The sequence below is a fragment of the Lutra lutra genome, chromosome 2, assembly GCF_902655055.1.
Source record: "Lutra lutra chromosome 2, mLutLut1.2, whole genome shotgun sequence".
In the NCBI taxonomy this organism is placed as follows: domain Eukaryota; kingdom Metazoa; phylum Chordata; class Mammalia; order Carnivora; family Mustelidae; genus Lutra; species Lutra lutra.
The window spans coordinates 15,634,681-15,658,289 of record NC_062279.1 but is presented as its reverse complement, the minus strand read 5'-3'; the positions used below and the strand labels follow the sequence as shown (position 1 = coordinate 15,658,289).

Here is a 23,609-nt window from a genome sequence, read left to right as displayed (position 1 = left end):
AGAGAGAGAGAGAGAGAGAGAGTCAGTCAGTCACTCCTGAAATCCACCAAAAGTCTTACATATGGTATCACAGACGTTTCCGTCTTTGGGAAACCTCACCTTGCTCCTACCCTAAGGTAAGGAGGAAACCTGACTTTTTCTGAAGCGCCGAGGAGGCAGGAGCCAGTGGAGAGGAGGTAAGAAGTTAGGCGATCTGGGTTTTAGTCCTATTTCTGTTACTTGGTTGTATGAGCATTGATAAGTCACTTTTCTGAATCCTAGAATCATTGATGCTATAAAATGAATACCTGTTCTACCTTCTTCTTGGGAGCTGAAAATCCAATAAAGTAGAGGTTCTTAAAGTGTGGTTCCTTGCATTTGTTAGAAGTGCAGACTCTCAGATCCCATCCCGGGCTTGCGGAATCGGAAACTCTGGGGCTGGGGCCAAGCAGTCTGTTGGAAGCCCTCCAGGTGATTCTGATGCTGGGAAGTTTGAGAGCTGGGAAGTTTGAGAACCATGGCTCTAAGGAGTTCAGCCCTTTCGTTTGTGATTCGCAGTCATGACATTTTACATCGCTGTACATAAATGTGCTCTCCACACATGCAGAACAACAGAGTTTATGAAAATACAATCCCCAATGTAATCTTATATTTTATATTTTTTTATTTCCTTTTTGAAAACGCAGAAAAAAATTTTGAAGGACATGATGGGGCAATGGATGAAATTTGGATAGACTGTAGATTATATAATCATATCAGTGTTTCCTTTCTTAATTTGGAAATTGTACTGTGAGGATGCAATAGAACACTTTCTTAGAGACACACTGAATTATTTGGGGGGTAAAGGTGCATGGTGTCTCTAGTTGACATATACACACACAGAAAGCATAGGAGACAGAATGTAAACCATTGGTGAACCTGGGTGAAGGACAGGAATGTTCTTATACTTGAGATTTTTCTGTAAGTTCGAAATTATATCACAACAGTACTCAAATACGGATTTAGACACACTAAGCTGATTTTGTGACCCACAGACGGGTGTCTGCGTGGCATGTTGTAAAGTAAGAGACTGGGTACGGAATTTTCCAGAGCATCCCCGGTGCCCTACTACAGTGCCTGGTGTGCAAAGGATACTCGATACCCATTCACTGGCAGCGGTATTTCCCATGGCTCTTATTTCCAGTTCGTATTTTAGTGCCTGTTTTTCCATCTTGTTTACTTTAAGCTTGAAGATCTACAGCTTTATCCTTTTATGCTAAGGCCCAGTGGAGGTGCCTGAGGCAGTGGGAAGAGGGAAGCTGAATTTGAACCGATGCACGTTTTAATGCGGGCTTCTCCTCCTCGGCCCTGTGCTGCTTTGGGCGAATCTACATCTGCAATATAGGATTCACTTCTGCTTTATAGGACTGTTAGAGCCAAATGAGAAAATATACACCCAAGAGCCAGATGAAGGGTGGAACGGGTGTCAGGTGCTTCGTAAATGCCGCTGGACCTCCCTTTTTAGTTCTCCAGAAACGGTCAGTCCCTGCTATTGACTTGTCCTCAGGGGCAAGGATAGCGGCAGGATGGAGAATGTCTGTGTCCCTGAGGCAGACAGGTGTGTGACTTTCTATACCAGTGATAGGATTTGACCTGTTAAAAAGTACCCGTGAGATACGTGAGATACGGGTTCTGTTTTCTGGAAGGATTTGGCCATAACCTGACTTTCACCGGGTATGCACTATCCGTGCAACTAGCGAGAAATGTAATTTGGGGAGAAAAAATGCTTAGAAAGTGCAAGTTAGGGTGCTTCCCAGTTATTTTAAATATTTCCTATTTGTGTTTTTGCTGTTTAATAGTGTGAGATCTTCAAAGAACACTGTAGGAAGAACGCATTCTGCAAAAGATGTAAGTTATCTTCGTATTTTAATGTGATTCTCTTGTAATAGATGATACGAAATAATGTGTTTCGAGGGAAGCTTTGAATCTTCTAGATTTCACTGGGTAAACTCATTTTTATTGTGATAAAAAGCATATTCCTTTTCCTCCCACCTTTACCAGTATACTGGAAGAAATAACCACTGTTAACATTTTGAATCTTTTTTTCTGAGCCTTGTTTTTTTTGTTTTTGTTTTTGTTTTTTTCCAATCTGGATAATTAATATCTTACAAAAATGTTTTCAACTGTATTTTGCTTTTTTCACTCAATCACTTCTGCATTTGTTTCCCACAATTATTTGTGATTTCATGCTGTTGATTTAGTTCATATTATAGTTTCCCTTTAGGGTCTTAAAATCTATGTTAAAAGTGGGTACGTTTCTTCAGCACTCTGCAAAGCTCATTTTATATTATTTTCCAATGGCTCATCTACTTGGCAGTGGAAACCCACATCAACGACATTGAGAGTGGCTGCTTTCAGGGTGTAGGGAGTTGGGGGCTTGTCTGCTCTCTGCCCTGCTCTCCTGTCTTTTTTTTTTTTTTTTTAAAGATTTTATTTATTTATTTGACACAGAGAGAGAGAGAGAGATCACAAGTAGCCAGAGAAGCAGGCAGAGAGAGAGGGGGAAGCAGGCTCCCCGCTGAGCAGAGAGCCTGATGCAGGGCTTGATCCCAGGACCCTGAGATCATGACCTGATCTGAAGGCAGAGGCTTTAACCCATTGAGCCATCCAGGTGCCCCTGTCTTTTGAGCTCTCTCCACCTGCTGCCCTCGCCCCAGCCTTCAGGGGGTGGCTCTTGTCTGACCTCTGTCTTCCCTCGAAGACAGCTGTGTGACAGCTGTGTGCCGGAGGCCAGTTTGCTGCAGGGAGGAGGGAAGGTCTGTAAGTGGGAACGTTGTGTTTGTTGTTGTTGTTGTTGTTTGGTCAGTTTATTCCATCTTCTTTCTATCTTCCAGAATTTTCTTATGCTTTCTCATCTGTTAATGGCACCTTCCACATTTTCCAGAGTTGAAATGGAAGTTTTTCTCATTTTCTGTATGTTTTGATCCATTCATGAGGATTTGGGATAGCAAATTTTGTGGGGCTTGTTAGTATATTGAACCATAAACCCTTGTCTCTCTCCTTTGGTTGGCAGTTTCCAGCCCTGTGGGTCCTTGTGAACTCTCAGGTATATGGGCATATTTCTGGAGCGGGGGCCCAGAGCTCTGCCGAGATCCAGAGTTGGCAAACTGTGGCCCATGGGCCAAATCTTGCCTGCTCCCTGTTTTTTGGACAGCTCTGTGAGCTGAGAATGATCTTTATATTTTTAAATGGTTGAAATAAAACCAGAAGAAGAACATCTCATGATAGGGGAAAATGACGTGAAATTCAAATTTCCGTATTCATAAATAAAGTTACTGCAACACAACCCTGTTTATTCTGTGTTGTTGCCGTCTGCTTTCAGACCGCAGTAGCAGGGCTGAGTAGTTGCAACAGGTGCAGAGCCTAATATATTTACCTGCTGGTCCCTTACAGAAAAGTTTGCCAGCCCTTGCCCCGGTTTGTCAAAGGATGTCTGTGTGTCTCCCCGCAACAGGTGTTAAGGATCACTTCATTCGGATAATTCAGAATTATCCTCGCTAGATAAATCAGCTCGAAATGGTCCTGTTAGAGCCCATTCAATGACTTTGCTTTGTCTACTTTTAGAAAGCCGGCCCAACGCAGAAGCCCACTGATGTGTTTGATTTCCCCGATAATTCTGTTATTTCCAGCATTGACAGGCTGGGTGAAAATGAGAAAGATGAAGAACCTTATGAAATCTTTGGTCAGTATTTTAAGTCTTTTATCCTAAAGTTTTATGAAGTAGTTTATCCTCAAACCTTTAAGCCAGTTACTGGTAAAAACATGGGAATATCTTCAGATATAAAAATCCGCTGTCTGCCTATGACTGTAGTGTTGGGGGGAGTACTTGATAATTTGAGTTAGTTTTCCTCACTTCTAGGTACGTTGGGACTACGAACTCTGTTAAACATTTATCAGGATGGAACTCTTCTGGTAGCATTCGTCAAGCCAGTTCTATCGGGACACCCATCATAGCATTCTGTAACGAGGAGAATGTGAACTGTGCTTCTTACTCCATACCACCAACAGAGTCATTCAGTAAGGGGCCTAAATTTAGGGAGAAGAAGAGGGGTAATTTTCCCTTTTCCTTGATACACCGAGGCAGAAGTTTCCTTCAGGAGAGCGAGGGGAGAGCTTTGCCTGTGTTCCCTGGAGTGTGAGGAGAACAGGGCTGTACTGGGTTGACCAGGAGTATGTGAGTTGTCCAGCTGGGATTGCTTCTGGCTGTACCCTCTGTGGCCACTCCACAGGCCAAAACATGGCAGAAAGTGCCAGGTGCCCCCACACTGAGATCAGCAGTGATCAGACATTGTTGCTGGAAAAAATCTTTAGGGCATTTTGAAAACCTGTACTCTGACATATTTTTCATTTGGTCTCTCATATCTTCTAGTCTGTTCTTTTGTTAATAAAAGAATAGTGTACGTTTTATAAACATTGTCAGAATACATCTTTTGTTATGGCTTGAAGTGTTTTAATTAAGGAAATTGAAATGTAAAATATCTGAATCCAAAAGAAATCACATAATTTTTCTATTTTTCATTTTTATTATTTTTTAGAGAAGGGGACGTGGGGAAAGGGCAGAGGGAGAAGGAGAGAACGAATCTTAAGCAGGCTCCAGCCCAGCACGGAGCTTGATCTCACCACCCTGAGATCTTGACCTGAGCAAAAAATCACAAGCCAGATGCTTAACTGACTAAACCCCCTGGGGCACCCTCACAGAATTTTTAAAATTGAGATGTAATTCACTTACCCAAATTCCCCATTTTCAAGTACAATTCAGTGGGATTCTTGGTGTAGTTACAGAATTATACAACTGTTGCCCCTGTGTATTCCAGAACCTTTAATCACCTCAGCAGGAAACTGTACCCTTTCACAGTCCCTCCCCACCCCTCCTTCCCCCAGCCCCGGGCAACCCTCCACCTCCTTCCTGGCTGTGGGTGTGCCTCCTCCTGTAAACAGGGTCATACCCTGTTCATTTGTGACTGGCTTCCTTCATTCTGCCTAGTATTTTCAGGGCCCCTATGTCCTGTAGTAAGAATCAATACTTTGTTCCTTTTAAAAACATTTTCGTTCAATAATCCATTGCTTCAATACTCCTCACTTTGTTCTCCATTCGTCACCGTACACCTGGCTTGTTTCCTCTGTGGGGCCACGAGTTATCCTGCCGTGAACATTCATGCGCAAGCTTGTGCACGGGCCTGTGTTTCCCTTTCTCCCGACTTTCCGATTCTGGCCAGGACTGTCCAGTGCTGTCTCACTGTGTTTTTGTGGTAACCTATACAGACCATAAAACTGACGGTTTTCACCATTTTTAAGAGTATGGTTCTGTGGCATCAGCGCTGTCCTCACCGTCCACCTCCAGAACCTTCCCACTTCCCCCTGAGGGTCCGTGCCCGCTGGACCAGCAGCTCCTGACTGGCGACGCCTCCCAGCCCAGCTTGTCGTTTCTAGAAATTTGACTACTCTAGATACTTCCTATGAGAGGATTTCTACAGTATTTTCCCTTTCATTCCTTTTTTTCCCCCCTCCATTTAACAGTATGTCTTCAAGGCCCACCTGTGTTGTAGCATGAGTCTGAATTTTTTTTTTTAAATATATTTTTTAAAGATTTTACTTATTTATTTGACAGAGATCACAAGCAGGCAGAGAGTCAGGCAGAGAGAGAGGAGGAAGCAGGCTTCCTGCCGAGCAGCGAGCCCAATGTGGGGCTCGATCCCAGGACCCTGGGATCATGACCTGGGCCGAAGGCAGAGGCTTAACCCATTGAGCCACCCAGGCGCCCCTTGAATTTCCTTTTGAAAACCGAATCCTGTTCCATCCTCTGAGTACCGCCATTCGGCTGTCTGTGGACACTGGGGTCACTTTTATGTTGTGATGACTGTGAATCAAACCTCTGTTAGAGTCCCTGCTTTCACTTCTTTGGAGTGTAGACGCAGAAGTAGGGTTGCCGGATCCTGTGGTCACTTTTTTTGAGGCCTCGCTCTGCCATCTTCACGGAGGCTGCAGCATCCACATTACACTAACGCAGCAGTCCACCAGGGTCCCGGTTTCCCCGCGGCCTCACTTGGGTTTTGTTTTGACGGTGGGTGTGAAAGGGTCCCCTCGCGGTGGTTTTGAATTGTGTCTCCCCAGTGGCTAATGATCTTGAACACCCTTTTACGTGCTTGTTGGCCATTGGTGTGTCTCTTTTAAGAGCTGTCTCTTCAGATCATTTATCCATTTTTATTTTTGTTTTATTTTTAAGATTTTATTTATTTATTTGACAGAGATCACAAGTAGACAGAGAGGCAGGCAGAGAGAGAGAGAGAGGGAAGCAGGCTCCCTGCCGAGCAGAGAGCCTGATGTGGGGCTTGATCCCAGGACTCTGGGATCATGACCTGAGCCGAAGGCAGAGGCTTAACCCACTGAGCTACCCAGGCGCCCCCATTTATCCATTTTTAAGCTGGATTATTTATCTTATTAAAATTGGGTTCTCTTTCTCTGTATGTGAGAGTCCAGCATGGATGAGTGGCTGCATATGGAGATTCAGGATTGGTTTATTTTTTATTCTTTGTTATTTGCAGCATCAGCAAATCCCTTTGTCTGGCTGAGGGCAGCACAGAGCCTATCCCTACCTTTAAAATCATGCATTGATAGTGTTCCTCGCTTAAGCAGCTGTTTGGTGGGACACCTGTCTAAAGTCTACACCGCGAGCTAAGATTTGAGCATGAAGCAGTGGTCGCTTGGCTCTTACCGGGCACCCTGCAGCTACCCCTGGCCGCCTCCCTCCCTCCCCCAAGCTCCCCCTGCCTGAGGAGGGAAGAGTGTCCTCCTTTACTCTGAGCCATTTTCTGTGCCTTTCCAGCGTGGGGTCTCACGTAGAGCCCTGACGCTCCTCCCAGTGAGGACAGAGGACACCAGGCTTCCCACTCACATTTCTTTCAGCTCATTGAGAAACTCCCACAGAGCGTGTCAATACAGTAACACAGGTGAACACTGATAAACGTCCACGTGTTTACTAATGAAACGGTTTAAATTGCTTAGCGTTGAGGTGCGAGCTCAAAGACCTTTGTGGCGTCAGTCGCCTGTGCGGTGGGAACGGTTCACACTGAGGTTCGGAACAATGAGAAACGCTGCTCAAGCTGCCAGACTTTTAAAGTTGTGCTTTAAAAAAAAAAATCTCTTGTAGACCCTCCTCTACACAGCACCGCCATATATGCTGATGAAGACGAATTCTCCAAGCACTGCGGGTCCTCCGTGCCCTCGACTCCTCAAGGAAAAGAGGCAGAGAAAAGGTACGATTCTGTTTCGAGTGCTCGTGGAGCCGTGGTCAGTGGGATCTCCCTGAGAAGCTCTCTGAGACAGGCGCTTACATGACTACAGCTTTTCGAAGATCTCTGGAGCCAAGTTGGGTTTTTCCTCCAGAGAACCGGTGCACAAAAACTTGTTCTCAGAAATTAACGTGACTTGTAGTAACTAACTGTAGGCACGTATTTCCGGTCACAGGAAACAGGCCTGGGGATGTAGTTACAGCAGGGGGACTACAGCTAATACCTTGTACATTGGAAAGTTGCCGGGAGAGTAGATCTTAGCAGTTCTCGTCACAAGAAAAACAAATTTTGTAGCTCTCTGTGGTGACAGATGTTAACTAGAGTTAACTGAGGAGAACATTTTGCTGTGTGTACAAGTAGCAAAGCATCGTGTTGTACACATGAAGCTAATATGTCAATGATACCTCAATTTTAAAAGTCAAAAATTTTTTTTTTTTTAATTTTTTTCTAAAGATTTTATTTATTCAACAGAGGGAAAGATCACAAGTAGGCAGAGAGGAAGGCAGAGAGAGGAGGAAGCAGGCTTCCTGCTGAGCAGAGAGCCTGATGCGGGGCTTGATCCCAGGACCCTGGGATCATGACCCGAGACGAAGGCAGCGGCTTAACCCACTGAGCCACCCAGGCACTCCTAAAAGTCGGATTTAATCTAAAGAGCCCCAAAGTAATTATAATGGACACTGGACTATCCTACAGAACATGCTTGTGAAGGGGGTTTTAGCTTTGAGGTAAAACAAGGAGGGAGGGGGAAGCCTTTTTTACTTTTTATTTTTTATTTTTTTAAGTTTTTATTTTAGTTCCAGTCACCAAGTTCTCCTCACAGGTGGGGCACTGCTAATCCCATCACCCATTTCACCCATCCTGGCACCCTGCTCCCCTCTGGTCACCGTCAGTTTGTTCTCTGTAGTTAAGAGTCTGTTTCTTGGTTTGCCTCCCACTCTTTTTTTTTTTTTTTTTCCCCTTCGCTCCTTTGTTTCTTAAATTCCGCACGTGGGTGAAATCAGATGGCGTTTGTCTTTCTCTGACTGACTTCACTCAGCACCATACTCTCCAGCTCCATCCACGTCATTGCAAATGGCAAGGTTTTGGTTTTCTGATGGCTGAGTAACATACACTGTATGTGTATCCCACTTGATCCATTCACCAGTCGACGGCCCCTTGGGCTGTTTCCACAGTTTAGCTATTGTAAATAACGCTGCTATAAGCATCAGGATGCATGTATCCCTTTGAATCAGTGTTTTTGTATTTTGGGGGTCAACACCCAGTAGTGCAGTTTGCTGTTTAATTTTGGGGGGAATCTCCATACTGTTCTGCACAGTGGCTGCATCTGTATTCCCACCAACGGGGCACAAGGCCCTTTCTCCACAGCCTCGCCAACACCTGTTTTTTTGTTTTTTTTTTTTTGTTTTTTTTTTTTTAAGATTTTATTTATTTGACAGAGAGAGAGATCACAAATATTTGACAGGCAGGTAGAGGGAGAGGGGGAAGCAGGCTCCTTGCTAAGCAGAGAGCCCAACATGGGGCTCGATCCCAGGACCCTGAGACCGTGACCTGAGCCAAAGGCAGAGGCCTAACCCACTGAGCCACCCAGGTGCCCCAACACCTGTTGTTTCTTACAGCCTCGATTTTAGCTGTTCTGACCCTAGGTGTAAGGTGATAGCTCACTGAGTTTTGATTTGCATGTCCCTGATGGTGAGTGATTTTATTTATTTATTTGACAGACAGAGATCACAAGTAGGCAGAGAGGCAGGCAGAGGGAGGGGAAAGCAAGTTCCCCACTGAGCAGAGAGCCCGATTCGGGGCTCCATCCCAGGACCCCGGGATCATGACCTGAGCCAAAGGCAGAAGCTTAACCCACTGAGCCACCCAGGCGCGCCTTGCAGGTTCCTTACGTACTTAGGATACTAACCTTTATCATTTGCAAATATCTTCTCCCATTCAGTAGGTTGTCTTTTAGTATGGTTGATTATTTCCTTCGCTGTGCAGGAGCTTTTTGTCTTGGTGAAGTGCCAGTAGTTTTTTTTGCTTTTGTTTCCCTCGCCTCAGGAGAAGTAGCTAGTAAGAAGTTGCTACTGCCGATGTCGAAGAGGTTACCGCCTGTGTTCTCCTCTAGGCTTTCTATGGTTTCAGGTCTCACAGTTAGGTCTTTCATTCATTTATGTGGACACGAAGGGGAGTCAGGCCATCAGAGACGCACTGGGGAGAGAGTGGAGTTTAGCAGGACTCATGGAGGCATCAACCTCTAGGCCCCAGATCCTCACCAGGGACGTTTGGGTCTTTGTTCCTTGATCTCCTTCTCCCTCACCTCTTCGTGTGCACAGGTGAGGCTGTTCTCTGCTCTCTCCTCTCCACTGCCTGCAGTGTTACTCTCCTGGTTTTAGCTAAAACCCAGATGCCACTGCGCTCCTTGTCTGTCTGTCTGTCTTGCCCAGCCTTTCTCTGGGGCCTGCCATGTCCTGCAGATTGGCCATATGTCCCTAGATGCCCACGGGCACCTCGGATTCAACAAAGGCAAAGCCAAGCTCAGTCCTTTCCTCTCTCACCCAGTGTCAGCAAGATCCTTTGATATTCTCTAGATTAATGGTCCTGCTGTCACCTGAGAGTCATTCCCGACAGCCTCTGTTCTCTGACCAGTCTTATTTGTGCTCTCCATACCCCAGCCATGGCCTAGGCACTCAGCTCCTCTCACCAGCGTCCCCTGCCTGCTGTCCCTTGTCTCCAGAACTGCTCTCTCCCCTCCAGCCCACCCGCCCCACAGCTTCCAGTGCCATCTTTCTGAACTGCCAGTCTTCTCTCCCTGGTATGCCTGCTGGCTCCAGGAGGCCCCCCATGTTCTGTCTGCATGGCGTGGAAGTTGGCATTAAATGAATGTTGAGTTGAGTGACAAAATGAACTCTCATCTCTCTTTGGAAATTTAGGGTTTTGTTTTGTTTTGTTTTCCTTTTCAAAGGGAAAAAGAAGGTCTTCCCTTTTATATCCCCTATGATGGGCCTGGTGTCTGTGGACTTAGCTTTCAGTTCATCAGATGATGGCCCATACAGTTCCCCGGGAGTGGGAACACGGGGAAAGTGCAGTTCTGGGGCATGACCACAAGGTGGTGCAGTAATGGCACTTACTTGCCCACCAAGAATAAACTGAGGGGGCCTGGGCGTGGGATGGTGTGGGAGATGATCCATAAACCCCGAAGGTGGCAGACCTGCCCAGGACAATCTCCTCATGGAACTGAGCTTGTTTTAATATTGGACGAGCAACTTCTACAAGACATGTGAAAAAAAAAATACATAAGATACTACTGATGTTTTGTTCTTTGGTACAGGTCAGATACTTACGAAATTGAAGGAGGTGAAAACTTGTCTACAGAGATGAGGGCAAAAAAGGTATGTAGGAGCGTTCTCTTATCTTGCAGCAGATTTCCTATTTCGATGGGACGCCAACAGAGAAAATGTGCTATAACCACATTTTACATACAGAATGTTACATTTCAGAAGATACTTTTACTGTAAAAAGGGAATATATTTTCATATCTTAGGTGCTTTTATTTATAGAGGGCTCGAATGTCTCTGTCCCTAGTTGATTTTCATAGTGTTCATGTCATCTGTTTAGATCACGATCCACAAAGGTTGTGTGAATTGTGGGGAGTGTTTATTTGGACTCTTGGGTCTGGGTCGTCCGCACCCCTCCCTGCCCCCAGCAAACTACCCGGTAATCCCGTTGCCACCTTCCTATTATGTTCGAGCTGGAAGGTGGCGAATGAGCAATGTGGACTTGACCAGGGCTGTCCACTATTGCAGTAAGGAGGATAAAGCATTTGTATTTTCTAAGCCAGTAATGCTTTCTCGCCATAGCCAGGAAGGAGAGTCAGGCCCATTAGCGATGACTCTGAAAGCACTGAAGAAGAGGATATAAGAAGGAAAGTTCAACCAGCAGAGAAAATAAGGACACAACCAGATACACCCCATATATCCTCGGAGCTTCCAGAGAAACCGGCTGAGTCGGTCACTCCTAAAAACATCAGACCCCTTAGCGCCAAGTCCGCTGTTGAAAAAGAGCCCAAGACAGAACCACATAATTCGGTAAGAGCGTGTCTGCCATCGCCCTAGAGGGAAGAGGAGGGTTGACGGAAAAATGTTTAGGAGGAAAACAGCATTTCCTCTCTCTTCCTTTGTTTCTTTAAAAAGATAAGTTTTATGTTTTTGTTATAAAAAATATTTGAGAACATTCAGAAGATGTGGGAAGGAAGATAAAATCACCTACAATCCCGTCTCCTGAAAGGAGCCACCCTGCCCCTTGGTCCAGGCTCCTTAGCGCCTTTCCTGCACTTTCCTCACCCCTGGGTGACCAGCCCCGGCACCTGTGTTCTAGGCTGTGGTCTTAGCGTTCGCCGTTTCGTTCACGAGTGTGCCGTAGTTAATCTCTTGCTAATGAATGGTTGCAATTCAAAAAAAATTTTAAGCGCTTTCATGAATTTCTTTCTAGCTAAATCTTAGTATACGCCCTCCATCATTTCCTTAGGAAAAAAGTGGCTAAGATAAGATGTCTGGGTCATAATCACTCTGTTTTAAATTCTTGACATTTAGTATCTTTTGGTCAAGTTCTTAATATGTCCTTTATTCATTTGCTTTAATGTTTTGAATAATTCATCCTCCTGTTCAAAAAAAAATTTTTTTTTAAAGATTTTATTTATTTATTTGACAGAGATCACAAGTAGGCAGAGAGAGGGGAAGGGAAGCAGGCTCCCTGCTGAGCAGAGAGCCCGATGCGGGGCTCGATCCCTTGACTCTGAGATCATGACCTGAGCAGAAGGCAGAGGCTTAACCCACTGAGCCACCCAGGCGCCCCTCAAAAAAAATGTTAAGTTTAATGTGTTCCTGCTGCATCATGGTCCACTTACCGTCTTCCTCACCCAGGAAATATAGATGCAGGTGACATTCTATATAGGTTCTTATGTGTTCTTCCAGAGTTTCCTTCTGCCCGTATAAACAAATATGGATGTATTTTCTTTCAGTTTCCCCTTTCTACACAAATAGAAGCATATTATACATGTTGTTCTGCCTCTGATTGGTCTATCTTGGTCAACATCCCATATAAACTTGAATTTGCAGTTGTTTGAGGTATTCTGGGAATGTGCTCTCAGGTCAGGGTGACTGATCTACGTTCAGATATTATGTCCCCTTATAGGCCTTTAATGGTGGGGGAATAGTCTCCTTTTTACAAAGCAGGGTGTTTGTTTTTAAGATTTTATTTGAGAGAGAATGAGCAGGGGAGGGATGGAGGAAGAGGGGGAGCAAGCTCGCTACTGAGCCGGACCCTGCGATCATGACCTGAGCTAAAGGCAGATGCTTAACCACCTGAGCCACCCAGGTGGTTTTTAATACCCCAATTTTGTGGATTCGCTTTAGTTCTCCAGAGTTTTCATCATGAATTTTGTAGCTTTGTTGTTTTCTTAATTTTAGATTTAAAAGTTACAGAAATAGTGTGGGAATTTCCCACGTGTTTTTTACCCAAATTCATCTAATTCTTACTTTTTAAAAAAAATAATTTTTAAAAAGATTTTATTTACTTATTTATGTGAGAGACAGAGAATGAACAATGCGGAGGGGAAGAGGGAGAGAGAGAGAGAGAAGCAGATTCCCTACTTGAGCAGGGAGCCCGGTGCAGAGCTGGATCCCAGGACCCCGGGATCATGACCTGAGCCGAATGCAGAGGCTTAACGACTGAGCCACCCAGGCGCCCTGATTTCGACTTTTTTTTTTTTTTTTTTAAAGATTTTATTTATTTATTTGACAGAGATCACAAGTAGGCAGAGAGGCAGGCAGAGAGAGAGGAGGAAGCGGGCTCCCTGCTGAGCAGAGAGCCCGATGTGGGGATCAGGCGCCCCTGATTCCAACTTTTTACATCGTCAAAGCACAGTGAGTAAAACCAGGACTTTAGGGCACCTGGGTGGCTCAGTCACTTCATCGTGTTCTGTTTTCTCTTTCTTACGGTTTTGGTGGCTCTGGCATTTGTCAGCTTGTGGTCACATCACCACAGTATCTGCCTTCCGTCTTCACGTCATCTTCTCCTTTGTGTCTCATCTCTGTCTGCCTCTCAGAGGGACCCTGTGGTGACTCTCACGGGCACGGACATAAGGGGCACCATTCACTGCTTATGGGCTTCACTAAATGACCAACCCTCCCTTTCTTCTTTTCTTCTTCCCTCCCTCCCCCCCCTTTCCCATCCTTTTCCTTCCTTCCTTCCTTCTCCCCTCCCTTTCTTCCTCCCTCTTTCCTTCCCTTTTCCCCCTGCTTCTCTCTCTCTCTATTTATGGGGGCTGGTGCAGAGGGAGAGAGAGAATCCCAAGCATGGTCCACGCCCAGCATGGAGCCTGATATGGGGCTGCATCTCACAGCCCTGATACTGTGACCTGAACCAAAATCAAGAATTAACCAGTGGAGCCACCAGGCAACCACCCCCCTTCTCTGCACATTTGAAATGGCAAATTGGTCAGTGAAACTGAAAACAAAGCAATAAAACTTTATCCAATTTGCAAATCAGAAAAAGTTTGGGGGGAAAAATCAGAGTCACAGGAAACTGTGATAATACCAAAGGATCTAAAATATATATAATAAGAGTACCTAAAGAAGAGTCAGAATGGGGTAGCAAAATTAAAGAAAAATATGACTGGAATTTTCCAACTTACAGATCCAAGAAGCTCAGTAAACCCTTAAGCAAGATAAAGCCATACATAAGCATATCAGAGTTAAAATGCCAAAAAAAAACCAAAGATAGGCAGAAAACCTTGACAGCAGCCGGAGAAAAGGGACAGAATAAATACCCGGGGCAATGGCAAGTCTCACAGCCAGCTCACAGAAACAAGAGAGCCAGAAAACAACAGAAGGACCCACTTAAAGAGCTGAGGGGGAAAAAAGTCACCCCAGAATTCTACATCAGTGAATACATCCTTTAAAAAAAGGTGAATAAACACACTTTCAGATAAAATTTTAGAGAATTTGTTGCCAGCCGATCTTTGTTAAAAGGATGCTACAGGATGTTCTTTAGGCTAAGAAAAAAGGTATCTGAAGGAAATGCAGATCTATAGGAAGGAGAAAAAGACAACTGGAAAAGAAAAATCAATCAAAGGATTACAAAGTGGGGTGTTTGGAGGGGGTGCCTGCTGGCTCAGTGGGCAGAGCAGGAGACTTGACCTCAGGATTGTGAGTTCAAGCCCATGTTGGGCTCGGAGCCTACTTGAAGATAAATTCTAAAAAAATGAGTGGGTAACAAAAACTACGTATTTTTTTTCTTCTCGTAATTTCCTTAAGAAACAGTTGTTTCAAGCAAAAATGTCAACACTGTAAGGTTGGGTTACAACGAATGTAGAAGTAAAACCTGTGACCAGAGCAGCACAGAGGGTGATGGATAAAGGGAAGAAAGCAGTCATGTCATGAGATTCATGCGGTGGGAAGTAGTTGACTCTCAGGAAGCAGAATGCATGACGTGCTCACCTACTGATTCTAAGTAGCCTTTGTTAACTGAAGGATGCACATTTTTAACCCAGAAGCAACCATTCTTTAAAAATTCAGAGGCGTAGTTGAGAAGCCAATGGAGCAAGGAAAATGGAAAACCAAAATATGTTCAGTTAATCCAAAATTAGCAACAGAAGGAAAAAAACAAAAGGCCAGTGGAAAACAGTAAGGAGGATGATAGACTTGAACCTAATGATACTTAAAATTACATCAAAAGCAAATGGGCTTCTGGAGAGTGTGCAAGAGTGGGATGAAATAGGTAAACGGAAGACAAAGATCAATATGGCCGACTTAAACCCAATCACAGTAACAGTTACATCAAAAGGAAGTGAACTAAACATTCCAACTACAGGGCAGAGACTGGCTAACTATAGGCTGCTCTGCAAGACACATGCTTTAAAGACCGAAGCAAGAGCGTCATGGCTGAGTGAGACGGCCTTAGTGTCATCCCCCTGCCCACCACAGCAACGACAGTGGGGCATCCAGCCACAGAGAACGGTGTCTGTGTGGGAGCTGTGGGATCCCACACCGTACGCCTAGGGACCTAAGTCCCTGGAGGGAACCATGTCTTGCCAACACCTGTATTTTGGCCCATTGAAACTGATTTCAGACTTCTGCCCCCCAGAACTGTTGGAGAATTTCTGTTTCTGTTTTAAGCCATCAAGTTGTGGTAACTATAGCAGCCACGGGAAACTGAAACACGACCCAGTGACTCCTCAGTTCTGTGCTCTTTGGTTCTAGAATTTCCATTTAGTTTTGTTTTCTAAATATAGTTTCTCTGCTAAGGTATCCTGGGTTTTTGTAGTCATTTAGACCACCATTTCCTTTTACTTCTTTGGGACATATCTGTGACATCTGCTTTAATGTCTTTGCTCTGGGCTGACTTGGTGTTCATTTCTCTTGAGTATATTTGTTTTGTTTTGACTGTGGGTCACATTTTTTGTATAACATTTTTAATTTAGTACTTTCGGATTGTGTATTGGATATTGTTGACAGGTTGTTGAGACTCAATTCTGTCGTCGTCTTAGGAATGTTGACTTTTTATTCTAATTGGTAGTCTGTTTATTGGCTGATCATCTTTAACTTCTACGAGCTTGGTTTTATCTTTTGTTAGGGTCAATTTGTGGAACGCCTAACATATTTTCCAAGCAGCTCAAACTCTCTGCGACTCAACCTCTGCTATAATTGTTGCATGATAAATTACCACAAACTTTGTGACTTAAAACAACACACAGTTATGACTCACAATTTCTGTAGGTCACAGGTCCAGGCCACTTTAGCCAGATCCTCCACTCAGGGTCCTATGAGTCTGAAATCAAGGTGCTGGGTAGGACAGAAATCTCATGTGAGACTCCTGGTCCTCACGTCAGATCATTCAGATTGTTGGTAGAATTTAGTTGGTTGCCTTTGCAGACCTGAGGTCCTTGTGTTCTCTCTGGTTGAAGCTGGGGGTCACCATTAGGTCTTAGTCTCGTGGCCCTAACATGGCAGCTAACATCTTCAAAGCCAAAGAATCTCTCCAGTCAGCTACAGCGGGGTCTTCTCTATGGTCACCATAGAGAAGAACGGGCATCCCATCTTATTCACAGCAGCCACCCACACGCAAGGGGAGGGAGTTCTACAAATCCCTGGGGGGGTCATTGTTGAATTCTGTTTACAACCTCCAGGCTCTGTCTTGCTAGTGAATCTGGTCTGAGATTGGTTTTAGGGTTTGTTAGGGTGGGTCTAGGGTAGGCCTTACTCAGGGTAGTGTTTCTTTCTTTCTTTTTTTTTTTTTCTTAAGATTTTATTTATTTAATTGACAGAGAGAGAGATCACAAGTAGGCAGAGAGGTAGGCAGAGAGAGAGGGGAGGAAGCAGGCTCCCTGCTGAGCAGAGAGCCCGATGCGGGGCTCTATCCCAGGACCCTGAGATCATGACCTGAGCGGAAGGCAGAGGCTTTAACCCACTGAGCCACCCAGGCACCCCTGAGGGTAGTGTTTCTCAATCCTGTTGAATTACAGTGCTGCCTAAAAAGCCTTTTTAGTTTATTTTTTTAAAAATTTTTATTTATTTGAGAGAGTACAAGCCAGAGGATGGGGGGAGGCAGAGGGAGAAGCAGACTCCTCGCTGAGCAGGGAGCCTGATGCAGGACTGGATCCCAGGACCCCAGGATCATGACCTGAGCCCAAGGCAGATGCCTAACCAACTGAGCCACTCAGGCGTCTGCAAGGCAACCATAGTTAAAAGCCAACTGGAAGCTTTATTTACTTTTTGAGACCATTTAATTTTTCAGTGTCTCTCTCTATTAGATTGTATACATAATAATTTAGAACTAAATGAGGAGGGTTGCTGGGGGGTTGCATGGGAGGGATGGGGTGGCTGGGTGATGGACATTGGGGAGGGTATGTGCTACGGTGAGTGCTGTGAAATGTGTAAGCCTGACGATTCACAGACCTGTACCCTGGGGCAAGTAATACATTATATGTTAATAAAAAAATAATTTAGAACTAAATGAGAGTAACAGCCAGAATTAAGTGTTTGATAATACTGTGCTTTAAGAGAAGGAAAACTTTTCTTAAATAAACATCTTTGCATTTTTTTTTTTTTTTTTGGTAGAAAACTCAGAAAAAGGTGTTTTGTGGCAGAAGGAAGAAATCAAGAAGTGAAGCCAGAGACTCAGGTGCAGAGTAGTGTTTTATACCTTATCAAGCATGCAAGAATTTTATTTTAAAAACTTTGTTTTTGTTAAAGTAATAAATTGTAAGTATATAAAATTGCACTTTAAAAAGCTAAAAATATATGTATTTGTAGTAACTGATTTTTTTCCAACATCTGTCATGAAAATTTTCAACCTACAACAAAGATGAAGGACTCTTACAATATATTTATAGTGTTAGATTTTACTGTTACATCTGCTTTATCACCTTAATTTTTCATCACAGTGTTGAAACCATGCTGAACACATAACATGGTTTCACCCTTCTGAACAAGGTTCTTTTTTTTTCCTTTTTTTCACTTGGTGTAATGTAACTTCTTTGAGATTCATCTGCATTGTTCTGCATTTTTTTTTATTTTTTATTTTTTTTAAAGATTTTATTTATTTGACAGAGAGAGAGATCACAAGTAGGCAGAGAGGCAGGCAGAGAGAGGGGAGGAAGCAGGCTCCCCGCTGAGCAGAGAGCCCGATGTGGGGCTCGATCCCAGGACCCTGAGATCATGACCACTGAGCCACCCAGGCGCCCCTGCATTTTTATTGATACAAGTAAAAATTTATTGAAAAATGGGAGGAAAATAAAGCATTTTCTCTCCTTCATTTCTTTTAAAAGATAAGTCCTATATGTTTAGGAAATTTGGAAAGTGTAGAAAGGAAGATAAAATCACCTACAATCCCATCATCTAAAAAGAGCCCCCCTGCTCTTTGGTGTATACTCTTCAATCCTTTCACCTCAACTGCCCACCCCAGATGGGATCTTATTCTTATCCCAGATGGGATCATATCTTATCGTTAAGTATCGTACAACCCAATTTTACTGGGTGCTTGACCTCTCGCCCCCATTACTAAAACCAGATCAGCGCACCGAGGAATCTGTGTGTTCCAGAAGTGATCTATTTAGATAGATTAAAATTACGAAACTGTAATTAACAAAGAAGAGCTCTGTGGCCAGTGGTGTTGGGTGGCAGCGGACCAAGTAAAGGTAGAGCAGGGAGTTCCGAGTCAGCAGTGCGTTAGGCTCTTTTGGTAGAAATGGGAGAACCAAGGAGAGGGCAGTGAGTGACCTCGGAGAGGCGATATTTGAGCTTGCACTGGCTTAGGAAGTGAGTCGGCTCCTCCCACATGCCTCTCCAACCATAGCTCTTTTTGGCAATTTGGTGGGACAGCTCTTGTTGTAGGCTTTCTAGAGCCAAAATATGTTCAGTATGTTAAATGGACTTCTCTTAATATTCCAGATCGTTCCGACTCTGAACCTATTTGGTGTCTGAAAGGAAAGAAAGCCAGTGACATCTCGGAGTTAGATGTCGTTTTGTCTGCCTTTGAGAAGACCATCCTGGAGTATGAGTAAGTCTTCCGATGTGATATACGTGCCCAGTGAACGTTCCTTGAAGCATCACTTAGCTCATCCCATGGCTTCTGATGTGTTTTCATCACCTAGTTGATGAATTTTTACATTTCCATTATAATTTTTTCTTTACTCCTGTGAATTATTTAGTAGTATGTTTTGGTATGTCCAAATATGTGACTTCTTAATTTATATTTTTATATTAACCTTGTGTCTTAAAACATGTCGTGATCAAATTTGAGAGACTGGTGATATTTTTTTGTAATTTTGAGGCTTTCTTTATGGCCTAGCACATAATCTGTGGGGAATCTAATTATTGGATCTATGTCGAATCGGTATTGTTTTTCCTGATTCTTTTATCAGTTTATGCTGAATATATTTAGAGACTATTCTGTTAGGACATCACGTTTAAAATTGCTCTGTCTTGTAGTCTGAACATTTTATCCTTCGGTAGTACCCTCTCCATTCCTAAAAATGCTTTTTTTGGTCTTAAAATCTGTTTTATCTGATACCAGTATTGTGTCACTAGATTTCTTTTGCTAAGATTTCTAGAACTTACATTCTTTTTACTTCCTTTTATTTCCAGCCTTTTTCTGACCTTAAAACTTTTTTTAATAAATAGTAAAGTTTAGGGGCGCCTGGGTGGCTCAGTGGGTTGGGCCGCTGCCTTCGGCTCAGGTCATGATCCCAGGTCCTGGGTTCGAGCCCCACATCGGGCTTTCTGCTCAGCAGGGAGCCTGCTTCCTCCTCTCTCTCTGCCTGCCTCTCTGCCTGCTTGTGATTTCTCTCTGTCAAATAAATAAATAAAATCTTAAAAAAAAAAAAAGAAATAGTAAAGTTTAGGGGTATCTGGGTGGCTCAGTCAGTTAAGCGTCTGCTTTTGGCTCAGGTCATGATCTCAGGGTCATTGGGCTACCTGCTCAGTGGGGAACCTGCTTCTTCTCTCCCTCTGCCCCTTCCCCACTGCTGCTCCTCTCTTTCACACGTGCACTTGCGTGCACTCTCTCTCAAATGACTCTTAAAAAAAATTAGTAAAGTTTAAATCCAATGTGTCCATCTTTCTTGACTTCAATCCATTTACATATAATTATCAATATATTTGGAAGAATGTGTTGATATATTGTTTTTACTTTAGTTTTTTTGGTTCTCCTTTGATGTTTTTAGTTATAACTTTTTAAAAAAAATAGAATTTGTAACTCTCCACTAGTAAGATTAGAACTCTGGCAAGCTCTCTTAACTCTTGGTCACCTCTCCCATTCCCCTACCCCAGAGATTTTTAATTCTGGGGTAAGATACATTGTTTTCTCTTCTCTTTTTTTAAGACAGCAGCAAACCTTATTAAGGTATTTATTTTCTCACCTTTATTTCATACATTTCTTATGACAACCTTTGGTAATATCTCTTTTCTTATTTAAGTGTTTATCCCAACACTTTTGAGTATGGCTCTTTGTGCTGTAAAATTTCTAAACCCTTTGGATTATTTTGGTCATGACATTGAATTTGAAGGACAGTTTAGCTGAATATAGTATTCTAGGTTCCAAATCATTTCCTTAAATACTTTCAAGTCACTATTCCTTTGTCTTCTTTTGCATCTAGTGTTGATTTGGAAAATTTGGTGTCTGTCAGTCTTGTTTGTATGTGATCTGCTATTTCTAAGCTTTTAGAATATTTTGTGTATGATATTCTTTAATTTCACTCTGTTGTGTCTCACTTTTCCAGTCTAAGGTGGTTCTTTTTTACTCCAAAATTAAAAATAATTTTTGTTCTCTCTAATGCTATATCCTTGTCCTCTGCTTTGTTTTTCGAGATTTCCTCAGTCTAGAAACAAGAACTTTGCTAACTTGCTATTTCTCTGGTATTTCCAAAATGCCATTTATCCCATCTACCCAGTCCTGTAATGTAGCCATATGACTTTCTGTCTAACATTTCTATTTGGTTCCCTTTATGTCATGTTATATGTTGCTACTATCATCTGTAGAATATTTATTAGGCTAATTTCAAAATACTGGGTCATCTACTTTGAAATACCTGCTGCTCTTAGAATTTCTGATCTAATAATTTGTTTTCTCTTTAATATAACTGTGTTCCTCTGTTACTCTAGCCGGTGAGCTTATGTCCCTCCGTCTGTCAGCTTTTCTGTCACACAGACGGTGTATATAAGGGAAGATCAAGCCGTGATTCCTGTCCATTCCCAGGAGTGCCAGGGAGGGGGCTGGCTAAGGCCTAGGGAGGAAAGCCTCACTTACCCCACCTGGTAACCTGTCAGGTCCAGGCTTAAGCTTGGCCCTCCAGCTATAAGTAGTGTTAGAAGCTGCTATAATCCTTAGATTATCACTCTACAGCCCTGGGGGTTTGGCAGGGGAAGGGGGAGGAGGTAGTCTCCACGTTGCTTTCCAGGCCCTGTAGGCACAGCCCGAGTTTTACTCTCAAAGGCACAGGGACAGAGACAGACGTTGGCTGCGGCTCTTTGGCACAGCTTGTGCGAATCATGCTGGGGAAGAAGCAGAGGCCAACCTCGACATCTCCCTTCTGGTCTTGGGCCACAGTCCCTGTCCCTCTTACCGGTTCACCCGTTCTAAATACCTCTTCCTCTCACCTCAGGGTTTTTCACAGCTTTCCCCATTTTGAGGGAGTTTTCCCTCTTTGGTTCTTCGGGGGTTGGTCTTGGGGAAAGGAGCTAGCCTGTCACGCTAACTTAGCGTCTTTGTGGGAATTGTCTGTTTTATTCTTCCGTAGTGTATGTTCTCTTTGGTACTGTATGCTCTAAAGCCAGTGTCCGGTTAAAATTGGTACAGGTCTCCTACTAAAGACCATCTCTTGACTGTGTCACTCTTTTTCCACTCATAAATCTCTTCAAAGGAAGAAAAGACTTATAGATTTCTGATATTTTAGCAAAATGGCAATATCTTGCCCTTTAGCATAGTGTTCTTGATGTGCAAAATGATTTAGAAGAGCTATAGTATTTTTGTTAGCCTTTTTTTTAAAAAAAATAGGCTCCATGCCCAGTGTGGGACTTGAACTCATGACCCTGAGATCAAGAGTTGCATACACTAGCAACTGAGCCAGCCAGGCACTTCATGGACTTTTTTTTTTTTTTTTCCCTTGAGTAAATATAATGTATTATTTGTTTCAGGGGTACAGGTCCATGATTCATCAGTCTTATACACATACCTTTGTGTTTTTGTCATAGTGCATGATTCTGGTAGAATCACTGGTCTTGTTTTATTTTCTTAAACTAAAGTATTCTCAACCACATGAAAAGTTTTATTCAAAATCAAGTTAAATATTTGAGGGTGTACTGTTTTTAATACCCTATATCTGGAACTCACACCTGAATAATTTGCTAAGTTTACAGATTGTAAGCAATTTATCAGTATATATATAATTAGGGAAATAGGCCATGAAATGCAGACAGTACAAACATAGGCTATTTTATAACTGATTCAATTAGTTATTTGTAGGGAAGTGACCAGATTTTTAAGGTACTAGAATTTGAAAAAGTTGTGTCTGACTATCGTATGTAGACCACCACCATTTCAGTTGGTATAGTCTACTAAATTTATCATCATTGTAAGCCATATGCAGAAAGATCTAACCAGTTTTCCTAATTTTTTATGTTTTTACCATCTTAAAGTCATGATTTCATATTTATATTAGAAATACCTTTTTTAAAGGTAGAGCTGATGAACTTTTTAATTGTGAATTTTTACTTTTAAAATTTATTTTTATTTAAATGTGCATTTATGTACCATAAAATTTACCATCTTAACCATTTTTAAGTATACAATTCAGTAGTGTTAAGTACTTGGTTTGCTTTCTCAAGATTGTTTTGACTATTTGGTGTCCTTTCAGATTCCATATGAAGTTTAGAATTTTTATTTTCTGTTTCTGCAAAAAAGCCATTGAAAATTTAGTAGTTACTGTATTGAATCTATAGATTGCTTTGGGTAGTATGAACATTTTAATAGTATTAAGGCTTCCAGTCCAGGAACATGGGATGTTTTTCCTTTTATTTGTATCCCCAATTTCTTTCAACAATGTTTTTATAGTTTTCAGTGTATAAATATTTTACCTCCTTGGTTAAATTTATTTCTAAGTATTTTGTTCTTTTTGATGCTATTGTAAATGGGATTGTTTTCCTAATTACCTTTTTGGATTGTTCATTGTTAGTATATAGAAATGCAACTGTTTTCTGTATGTTCATTTTTGTAATCTGCAATCTTGCTGAATTTGTTTATTCTAACAGTTTTTGTGTGTGTATGTGATCTTCAGGATTTTCTACATATAAAATCATGTCCTCTGTGACAGAGGTAATTTTACTTCTTTTCCAGTTGGATACCATTTAGTTCTTTTTCTTACCTAATTGCTTTGGCTAATATTCCCAGTACTGTGTTGAATAGTAATGGGAAGTGAGGCATCCCCACTTTGTTCCTGGTCTGAAGGCAATAGCTTTTAACTTTCACCACTGAGTATGATGTTAGCTATAGCCTTTTCATGTATGGCCTTCATATTGATGTAATTTCCTTCTATTCATAGTTTGTTGAGAGTTTTTATTATGAAAGGGTGTTGGATTTTGTCAGGTGTTTTTTCTCTATCAATTGAGATACTCATATGGCTTTTGTCCTTCTGTTCTGTTATTGTATGTTGGATTGTATTTCTTATGTTGAACTATCCTTGCATTCCAGAAATCCACTTCATGATGTATAATCATTTAAATGTGTTGTTGAATTCCCTTTACAAGTATTTTGTTGGGGAGTTTT

General features: G+C 42.6%; 1 protein-coding gene across 2 annotated transcripts in view; it reads left to right on the top strand.

Annotated features, from left to right (window-relative positions):
- Positions 1 to 23,609, top strand: part of CENPU (centromere protein U) — a 35,082-nt gene that overhangs the window by 1,173 nt on the left and 10,300 nt on the right. The window contains exons 1-8 of one of the 2 annotated variants that reach the window (XM_047714857.1): positions 707 to 1,496; positions 1,818 to 1,866; positions 3,583 to 3,700; positions 7,166 to 7,271; positions 10,621 to 10,681; positions 11,150 to 11,377; positions 17,408 to 17,471; positions 18,740 to 18,848. In XM_047714857.1, the coding sequence (XP_047570813.1) occupies positions 1,399 to 1,496; positions 1,818 to 1,866; positions 3,583 to 3,700; positions 7,166 to 7,271; positions 10,621 to 10,681; positions 11,150 to 11,377; positions 17,408 to 17,471; positions 18,740 to 18,848 (833 nt within the window). In that variant the 5' untranslated portion in view covers positions 707 to 1,398. Of the gene's footprint in view, positions 1 to 706; positions 1,497 to 1,817; positions 1,867 to 3,582; positions 3,701 to 7,165; positions 7,272 to 10,620; positions 10,682 to 11,149; positions 11,378 to 17,407; positions 17,472 to 18,739; positions 18,849 to 23,609 lie in introns of those variants that run through there. The other variant, XM_047714867.1, reaches the window with a different exon arrangement.